This window comes from Hordeum vulgare, chromosome 5H (assembly GCF_904849725.1).
Source record: "Hordeum vulgare subsp. vulgare chromosome 5H, MorexV3_pseudomolecules_assembly, whole genome shotgun sequence".
Lineage (NCBI taxonomy): Eukaryota > Viridiplantae > Streptophyta > Magnoliopsida > Poales > Poaceae > Hordeum > Hordeum vulgare.
In genome coordinates, this window is record NC_058522.1 from 491,418,042 (window position 1) to 491,428,289 (window position 10,248).

At 42.9% G+C, this 10,248-nt stretch overlaps 1 protein-coding gene across 3 annotated transcripts; it reads left to right on the forward strand.

Annotated features, from left to right (window-relative positions):
- Positions 1-1,164: 1,164 nt before the first annotated feature.
- Positions 1,165-8,821, forward strand: LOC123397715. Of its 3 annotated transcripts, none has more exons than XM_045092251.1 (9): positions 1,165-1,490; positions 3,623-3,791; positions 3,879-4,432; positions 6,814-6,886; positions 6,978-7,051; positions 7,158-7,227; positions 7,583-7,746; positions 7,821-7,893; positions 8,418-8,821. In XM_045092251.1, the coding sequence occupies exons 2-9, from the start codon at positions 3,662-3,664 to the stop codon at positions 8,570-8,572; spliced, it is 1,293 nt and encodes a 430-aa protein (XP_044948186.1). In that variant the 5' UTR covers positions 1,165-1,490; positions 3,623-3,661; the 3' UTR covers positions 8,573-8,821. The 3 variants fall into 3 exon arrangements, with proteins under 3 accessions (XP_044948186.1, XP_044948187.1, XP_044948188.1); XM_045092252.1 differs by having other exon boundaries at positions 3,879-4,414; XM_045092253.1 differs by lacking the exons at positions 1,165-1,490; positions 3,623-3,791; positions 3,879-4,432 and adding an exon at positions 6,013-6,162.
- Positions 8,822-10,248: the final 1,427 nt, after the last annotated feature.

Below are 10,248 nucleotides of genomic sequence, written 5' to 3' on the forward strand. Positions count from 1 at the left end.
AAAAACATGGAAAAAACAGGAACTGGCACTTGGCACTGAGTTAATAAGTTAGTCCAAAAAAATATATAAAAGGCATGCAAAACATTCAAAGTTTGACAAGATAATAGCATGAAACCATCAAAAATTATAGATACGTTGGAGACGTATCACACCACCCCAACGTAGCTCGTGGCCCGCATAGGCAGGCCAGAAGAAGCCAGCGAGCAGTGGACGGGGGGAGGGGGCGCTACCACCCCACCCCAATGAGGCTGCCAGGACAGAAAACCAAGGCAGTGAGGCCACTGGATCCACCCATCACGCCTGGAGCCGCCGCCGGAGGAGCCACCAACCGGATATGGGCCCCTGGCCACCGGACCCACGCCACCACATGCCTGAAGACGCCGCGGGAGGAGCCACCCACCGGATCCGCGCCCCTGGCCACCGGATCTCCGCCGCCAGCCGCCGAACAAGGCGTGCAAGTGCTCTCCCGTGAAAGGGCGCGCCGAGCAGCCTCGCCGCGCCGCGTCAAGACCATGGCCGACGCCAGTGCCCGAGGACGCCGACCCGCCTCCACCACGCCACCTGGCTAGAGCCGGCCGAGGCGAACTGCAACCTATGAAGGACACCAGCCATCGCAGCGAGCTCCGTCACGGCAACCGCCGCCATCACTGTGCTCGAGAGCGAGTCGACCCGCCTCCAAACGCCCGCCAAAGAAGTCCCCCGCCACTGCCGTCCCCGGATCTAGCCGAGCTTCGCTGGCCGGAACCTTTCGCGGCGGCGAGACGAGTGAGGGGAGGGGGTGGGTGAGTGGCGGCGCTATGGTTTGCCCCCGAGTCGCCAGGGAGAGCGAGGCGGGGGGATTTCCTTAGGATAGCCTTTTCGGGTTGTGATTCATGCGAACATACTTTTGTTTACTTAGTAATCAAATACTAGGGGACGTTCATATCATGGGATCTCCTCCACCATTCCCTTTGCATATATTCCAAGCTGGCACCAATAAAAGATACATGTTCGGTGCAAAAAGAAAAAGAAAAAAGGAATTAAAACATGGATTCCTTGTGCTTACAACAAACAAACGCGTTTTTCCTCTCAAAAAAGAAACAAGTAAACGCGTTTTCCCACAACCACTCCCCTATAAAAATTGCCCCAACTTACCCTAGCCCGTCCTCTCCTCCTCTCCGCCTCTCCGCCGCCATTTCCCTCTCACCCTCCACCTACGCTCTATATCCAATGATATTTCTTCTCCTATGCTCGGTCTCCTCCCCGCGCTCGAGATCCCGATAACACCCTCGCTCATCCCACAACCTTGCCTTTGCGCGTAACACGCCTAAACCTACCCTTTGATCCTTCAACTCAGTGTGTTAGGGTTTTGAATCTCGACATTCATAACCATAGCCGCCACCAATCTATCGGGTCATCTCTACACCCCACAATCCTTCTATCACTACTTGGCATCCCTCCACGCCGCTGATCCCAGTTACAGTTGGCTGGAGCCATACAAAGAATTTAAGGTATGGCGGCGTTCCCGATTTGGTGGTGCAACATGTGTACTGATTTTACTAGAAATAATCGATCAAATTGTAGCACCTTTTTTTACGGTTGATTTTTTTGTTAATTCAATGTTTTCATTCTTTTTTGTCTTATGAGGCTTTCCACATGTTTTTGTGTGATTAGTGAACTACATCATATATTGCACTCTTTCCAAATTCATCGCTACCACCATCATTGGAGCCCCTCCACAACACTTCTGGAAGTGGAAGGACATTATTTAGCTTTCTGTGTTGTGTTACCTTATAGCAGCTTGATTGAGCATCGAGTAGTTTTGATTAAGACGGAGGTAGGTGATTTTATCTATTCGTAGGATTTTGAAGCCTTTGACTTCTCGACATTGTATTTTCATTTGTTATTCACATGGCCACACTTCATTTCTTTAATTAAATAGTGTTAATTAAGGGATGTGTATCTCTGGGGATCTCCTCCACAATCCTTTCCTGGATATGTATTCTTGCAAGAGAACTAAAAATTCTACCACCTGGTGGTAGTTATCCTCTTGTCTCATATACTACCATCGGGTGGTAGTCACCAGTCTCATATACTACTATATGATTTTCAAAGTGAGTTATATAAATAAAATGCATGTGAGTCCATGAATTTAGTATATTTTGAAAATATCTTCATATTGGTATGTACAAAACAATATGATAAAAATATAACATTACTACCCCGTGGAGTGTTTCCCACAACCACACCTTAGTACATAACATCTAACCTACCATGAGTCAAAAAACATATAACCCTACTCTTGGATCCATCAACTCACTATGTTAGGTTCCAGGTACTTGGAGATCCACAACCGTACATGTCTTCAATCTAACAAGTCATATATAGTTCTTACATCCATTATAGCATCTCTCCTACAATCTTTCCTGACTATAGCAGCTAGGAACCATAGCAAGAGTTGAAGGTATGGCGACATGTTCTCGATTTGGTAACGAACCCTCAAGCCGTGGCGGAGCTTGAGGCCAATTTTTGGGAGGGATGGGCAGGCCTAATAGAACCAAATAGCATGTGAGCTGATGTTTCAAGGCCTAGGAGGAAACAAATTAGTTTACAAATTTCAAAATGTTGGGCGGGCCACGACCCATTCGGCCTTGCTGAAGCTCCACCAATTCTCTCAAGGATGCGAGAATCACAAGAAACTTCCATTTGTTAAGTCTTTCCATTGCCATGTTGTTTCTTCGGAGTTGTGCTCCTAGATTTAGCAGTCCAAAGATTGGTTGTGTATTAGTGCGTCTAAAGTTGATGCTTCTCTATTCTGACCTTTTATTTCCATAAGGTATTTATTAATCTTGTTTGCTCGAGTTCCGATGGTAAATGATAAAATTTCTGCGTTCTTATAATTTTTATGAATACTTAAACAAAATACATGTCAATAGATTTATAGATGTTTTCTCAGAACATACATGTCGTGGCCATTTGGTGTCTTCACACTTTCACATTGGCCATACGATTTCTATTGATAATTATTTCATATAAACACATGCAAGTACATACCAATATCCGCTTAAATGTATGAAAAAATTGTGATGCATTCGTTATCTAATTTCAGGTAGTTCATTGTCAAGAAAGCCTATATTTGAAATCATATGCTGGCCATTTGGGGCACAATAAGTTTAGCGAAAAATAGAGTGGCATCCACACATGTGAATATTGTTCGAAATTTCAAGCTTCTTATTTACATTCCTCTAAGTGTGGTGGGACATTTGTTAGCATGTTCCCCACAATATACCGTGGGTGTGCATTAGGCGATCCAAAGGAGTTCATTGTACATAGCAGTAATTTGTGGTTGTGCGAGTTAAACTACCTATCTTGTATTTTTTACCTTATATAATAAGGATGTCATCATGTGATAAAAACTTTCATCTCATTTTTTGTGCGCAAGATTTTTTGTGAAGAGGCTCACTTGGACTGCAAAATTCCTTTAGGATTTATAATCGAGATCCAAGATTTTTTTGTCCTTTTTTGTTTGACCATTTCTTTAAATCAAAGGAATGAGTATGTGATGCCATTTCTTATGAATTCAAGAGGCATTACTATTCAAGATATTCCAAGCACATCTTCTGACTGTACTTTCGTACTCTAGAGCAGGATTTGTCGTAATATTTGGAAGATAAGCTGCTCGATGAATACTCGTCGGAAGAAAGCCGACAACATTGCGGTTCCTCCTAAAGTTAGAATTAGCACTCGCAGCAGAATGTCAAACGTAAATGATATGGCTTCCTTGGAAACAAACCACACTACAGTTCCAAGAGGTATCTTTCTTACTATCATGTTGTAACTACAAACATAATTCTAATGAAGATATTGCATATATACTAATCTTATATCACATTTGATAGAAATGGCAGGACATTGTGTGGAACGTACCTTTGAATTAACCGTGGCGTCGGACGAGGGGATTAATCTTTCCGTGGATCTAAATTCCAATTTATCAGAGTGGATTAAAATATATTCACAACAAAGTGTTGATGGTTTTAGAGAGGCTCAACTTGAAGTTCCAATAGAAAATGCAGAGGTAGAAGGAATGGCTGTGGAAGACCATATAGGTTGTGGTGACATGTTACCAGTTGCTAGAGTGGCAGAATTTAAAGCCCGAGTAGAAAATGAAGAGATGGAAGAAGTTTTGATGGAAGAAGAAATAGGTTTTGCTGACCAGTTGACAGTTACTGAAGGGACCCAACTTACCCTTAGCAGTGACAAACATGAATCCCGTGTGAAAACTGAGCTAGTGGCTCAAAAAGTAGTAATGGAAGAAGATATCGATTGTGACGATAAGTTGCCAAGTTCAAATCAAGTGCCGATCACACATGCCAATGAAGATGCTGGCTTTACAAACCATTCCCCAGATGAGGTCTTGAACCACACAAACTCAATGGTACCACCTATTGCTTCGGTAATTTCATCGAATCATTTATAGTACTATTTTTTGCATTTGACTACTATATACTTTACTTCCTTTCATCAAAGAAATATCGTCTTGGGTACTTTCTTTAAATCTATTTTTGATATTGCCACAATATTGCAAGTTTCTTTCCTTCAAACTAAATATTTACTTGTTATTCCCTCTTATCCAAAATAAGTGTCACTGTTTTGAACTAAGGTTAGTTCATTTAGTTCAAACCTGCGACACTTATTGTGGATCGGAGGGAGTACTAACAAAATGAAAAAGTTTAGCCTTTCATTGTTTCTTATATCCCTTCTTTCAGTTTGATAGTATTGTGAATTGCTTACTATGTGTGGTTGTTTGATCACTCTTATCAGTTGTTACGGGTTTCGAATTGTTTTCATCATTCTTGTTTCAACAAGTAGGTCTCTGTTAGCAAAAGAGTGTATCATCCTGCCATTAACCAAAAAAAAAGAAAAAAAAAGAAATGAGACACGATTTTGTTAGAAATTAATTATCTTCCTGATATATAGACCGCATATGGTAAAAGGATGTGGCTCTGCCTCGCTTCCACGCGCTTGCACAACACTGTCCATCTTTGTCCAATTACCTTCTTTCCACTTTCATCCATTCCCTTCATGAGCGAGCACCTTCCACCTAGCTAGCCACCTAGCCACCACAATGTGCCCCATAGAGCCCTAGCTAGATATTAGCGATCGAGGCATAATTGTTTAATCTCCGGACATGGCGAAGATGGTGATAGAGATGATGGTAGTGACTCCACAGGAGCAAGAGCAACTAGGCATGGCCACATAGAAGCAGCTCGTCGTGGTGCGGGAGGTGAATGGATCACGCACACATGTAGCTCTTCTGGTTGGATGGTTGGTAGATCCGATAATGGTTTACGCGCGCGCATACACACGCTCATATTGCTTGGCTTTGGCTGCTCTAGTGGATAAACCGGATGGAGTTTAATTCTTGTTGGGCTGCGCTGGTCAATCTGAATCTTTGTGGTAGGGGATAGATCGGAGATGAATCAGATATAGAAATGCTCGCACGCGGCTAGTATGATTTGATGATCTCTCGATCAGTTCGATTATGTGAGGTCCCCGGCGTCCGAATTTTGCCGCCTCAGTTTTTTTCTCGAATGCGTCCTAGTTGGTCTTCCAATGGGTCCCGTTGGTGGCGGCTGTCCAGGCATACCGTCGGCAGGTGGTGGTGGCGGAGTTGTGAATGGTTTTCCTTTCCGGTGAACCGAGGCACCGACCAGTAAGAAACGGGGTTGCGTCTGGTGCAGGAGGAGGAAGTTGGTGAGCCTAAAAGATATATTTTTATACTATAAAAAGTATATTATTTGTACGCTATGAAAATGGATAGTACTAAAAGATATCTATAAACAATATTTGTAAGATTTTGAAGAATTATTTTTTACTTATAGGAACTTTCTATTTTGAAATGGAAATCACGCGCTCGCGCGCCCAGAAACAGCTAGCCATTCAAGCCCTGCCATTTTTGTCCATTTGCTCCGCCCTCTCATCGTACAAAAGGCCCCAAACCCACCGCCTGGGTAGGTGTAGTGTAGCCACCCAGCCGCCACCACAAACCCTAGCAAGACACGCGGAATCGGTTGGGGGCGGAAAACGAGGAAGGAGTTGAAGATGGTGATGGGGTTGAACCCGTTGACGCCGCAAGCGCAGGAGCAGCACGACACGGCCCCGGAGCTCGTCGCCGTGCAGGAGGTGAGTGGAGCACGTCCTGCTTGGCTGATAGTGCTAGCTAGCTATAGGTCGCGACGTACGGAGCTCTTTGCTTGCTCGCTGGTAAATCTGAATCCGATGTGATCGTGATCGTGGTGTAGAGGATCGCATGCACATACGGCCTGGTAGTTTTGCCGCCGCAGTTTTTCTCGACTGCGCCCTAGTTGGTCGTATCGTATCCGCCATCTTCGATCGGTGGTGGTGGCGGAGTTGAGGGTGGCTTCCTCGCAGGAGAGTGGCGAGGAACCGACCGGTACTCCGGTAGGAAGCGGGGAGACACGTCGGGTGCAGGACCAAGAAAATGGTGGGTGGCGTTGCTCATGTGTTGGGGACGAATCGGGCGTGAAGCCAAGCAGCCATGGCTGGACGAATCGCGTGCGCTAGCTAGCTTGCATCTGGATCTGGTTCTTTTCCCTCTGCATGCTAGCTACTCGCGCCAAGATCAAGCCGACCAATCCATCAACAAATAAGCTTCCTAGCAATAAATGGAACAAAACTGCTTGCATCTGGTTTTTGTGTGTGTGTGACAAGTCTTGGCTAATACTAGTTGCGTCTGATCAATAGGTGATAGGCCAAGTTATTTATAATATTCATTTACTGTGATTCAACTTGAATAAATGACTGTTGTATCAGGCAACACCTGTTGATGATGTGATGGAGGATGCTGCTTTGGAAAGCCAAATCATGGAAGTGCCTGAGAAGTCAGGTTCGGATCACAAACACATCTTGTTTTCCCCATTATTGGTTATGATCCTCCAAGGTATTAACCTGTTTTTTTTTTCCAAATTTTATTGAAGGCGGCGTCAGTGAGAACGACAATGATGAGATGAATGATTTTCTGCAACCAATTCTGAAAATACGGGATACTATTGTATGTTATATGTCTTCTCTCCTCTTTCATGAAAAAATGATGCTTGCTTTTCTTACGTTTTGTTTTATTTGAAAATCTGATGTAAACTCACCTCTCTTTGTTGCAGCTTCATAAGGAACACATACTTCAAGACCAGAGTGCTGAATGTGATATGGACATGCATAATATCTTGACTGGTATAGTACTATTCTTCATACCTAAACATATATAGCCAGTGGCGGAGCGTGACACTCAATTAAGAGGGGGTGTGGGGGATTTAAAACAAAGGCAAAATGTGCTTGAAAATACGTCTGACTCACAAAAAGAAAAATCAATCAAACTGCCTTAGATAGCTAGCTTTGCACATATATACATGCTTCATTTCCCAAAGTTTCGTGTTAACTAGTGGTCTACAGCACTTATCATTGTGGACAAATCATACGCCAGACTTTCTGACATACAACTCGTCTGTTGGAAGTGTGGCAGAATTTGGAAGTTATTTCTATATTTATTCTACATTTCAATTACTCATCATGTTTAAACATTATGCAGAAGGGAAAATGACGCCTAAAGTGGTGGCAATAATGGAAAAGTATAAGGGAACCGGCTCAATGATGGTGGAAGCTGCCAATCCATCTTGCTGTGGAGATGGCGGCAAAACCACGAGCAATAAGAGGAAGAGCTTGAAGGAGTTACTCGAACGCAATAAGTGCCAGGTAAGAAACCTCGAGCTCAATTGCTGCATAAGAATGTTAAATTCCACCTGTACCGTTGACACATATCAATGCAGGAGCTTAACGAGATCTGCTGTGACATGAAGTGTATACCCCCGAGATACACGGTACTACCTTCACTAAAAGATGGTATGTATAGATATATCTACTTGTATCTCTTTAATTTTCTTGCATGGACAAGCATTGGGTTCTTTGACCATATAGGCACAACAATTAGGAATTTATACATATGGGTCTTGTGCCACTTATTTTCTGATTAACATCTACTGAATTCAACCCCTATAGTCCCGGTTAGTTTCATGAATTGAAATGACAACATACATGGTGTACGCCGATAATCATGCCTAGGCAAAAGAGTTTCCAAGCGGTTATGTCAATAGACCACCACTTGTTTGTGCTGTGTTGAATTATTAGGCTTATTTTAACGTCAGTGTTCAGTTGATGGTTGTCAAAGACTTGCGTGTTTTGCAATCAGTTGCCTCTATCAGAGATAACCTCTATACATTGTATTGCAAATTTGCAATCAGTTGCCAATAACTGAATAAGTCTGAAGCTAGCAATAACCAAAAAAAAAAAACGCTGTTTGATTGACTATCATATTCTCACACCTTGTTTCTAGCACTTATTCACTAGTCCATTTCCTATCCTTTCAGGAACATTCATTGCCATTGTACATTTTACATGCCCTGGTTATGACATGAACATCACTGGTGATCCTCGTCAGACCCCAGATGGGGCGAGGTGCTCTGCAGCTGCCAATCTGATAACAGAGCTTCACAAGAAGACAGTGGAAGAAGAACAAGCATGAAGGTGATGCAAAATTTCCTAGTTAAAATCCCAAAGTTGGGAACGGCAGGCAGCTGGAACCACCAGCAGTCATTGCACCTTGTCCAAGCTATTTTGCCTCCCAGAGGTTGACTCATCGTGTTGCTCCAGTTGTATGTGTTGTGGATTTTTATCTTGAGTAATTTTGTTTTGTGGATTTTTATCAGGGCAATGTTGTATCGTGGTTGTGAACAATTTCGTGATGTGAGATTATCGTGAAAATTCTAAAATACACATTATTCTTGTATTTAGCTGTTTCTGGCAAGATATTGTTAGAGCGAAATACTTGAAAAAGTCCACGGTCGCTATGGTAAGACAGAAATATAGTGATTCTCCTTGCTGGAAATCTTTGGTAAAAATCAAGGATTACTACATGGCTGGTAGAGGAGTCCAAGTAAATAGGGGGATTAGGTAGACTCCGGATGGATGATTTGGGAGATAAGTCTCCTTTAAAAGATAAGTACCCTAATCTTTTGATATTTCTGTGGAATAGAACTGTACAATAGACAAAGTGAAAACTATGAGCCATGTCTCTCTTCTTTTAGAAGAAGACTTTCTGCTGAATTGATGCAACAATGAGAAAAGCTCACTAGTAGAAAAGGACTCATTTGTCCTGGTTTCGGAGACTCGTTAGCCTCGGTTCTGGAATCGGGACTAAAGGGTCGGGACTAAAGCTCAAAAGCTTTAGTCCCGGTTCGCTTACCAACCGGGACAGAAGGATCTCCACGTGGCCACTGCGGGGAGCCCAGGCAGGAGGACCTTTAGTCCCGGTTGGCCGCACCAACCGGGATCAAAGGGCATCCACGCGTCAGCATCTGGCAGGAGCTGGGATTTTTTTAAGGGGAGGGGGTGGAGGGTTAGGGGTTTCATATTGTGTTAGCTAGCTAATAAAGAGAAGTGTCTTCTCTTTCTCCGTGCTTGGTCGACGCTAGCTACTATACATATAGAGAGAACTCAACGCTAGCTAATAAGAAAATGAAGGAAAGCATTAATTACACTAGATCGTCATGCTGAACATATATAGAGAGAAGTGACATCTCTTTCTACGTGCTTGGTCGAACAATAATTTTTCGTATAGCTATCCGACGCTACTACATATATACAATATAACATCTTTTACAATCCTAACATCATCTACCTAAGATCCAATCACAAATCCACATGGTATTCTCCGTCTTTAGGTATGACGTGGTCACGAAAGAATCCCGTCAAATCCTCTTGAATTGCTCGTATGCGATCATATGGTAGGAGTTCTTCCCGCATCTGCTAGATCTAATTTAAAGAAGGGGGTCAATATACATGCATATATATGAATAAAACTCAACACAATTGATGGTAATATATAAAATAAAATTGTGAATATTATTTACGTACTTGAAATTGTTTGTCACAGAAGCCCCGCTCAGAGGTCGAGTGGCGAATGAACTCGCATATGTAGTATGCAAATAAAACAGTCTCTTCTTCCTGGTACATGCACTTTACGAGAATAGAATTCAATCAAACTGATAAGCAAGCGTGGTAATGATATATTGATGAAAATTTGAATCAATTAGAGATGCGTGGAACTAGCTAGTACTACTTACTTTGGGGTGCGTAGATCGCAACTCTTTGTTTAGAACGGGAACATTTTTGGTGAACTTCTTTCAAACCCTGCCAGTC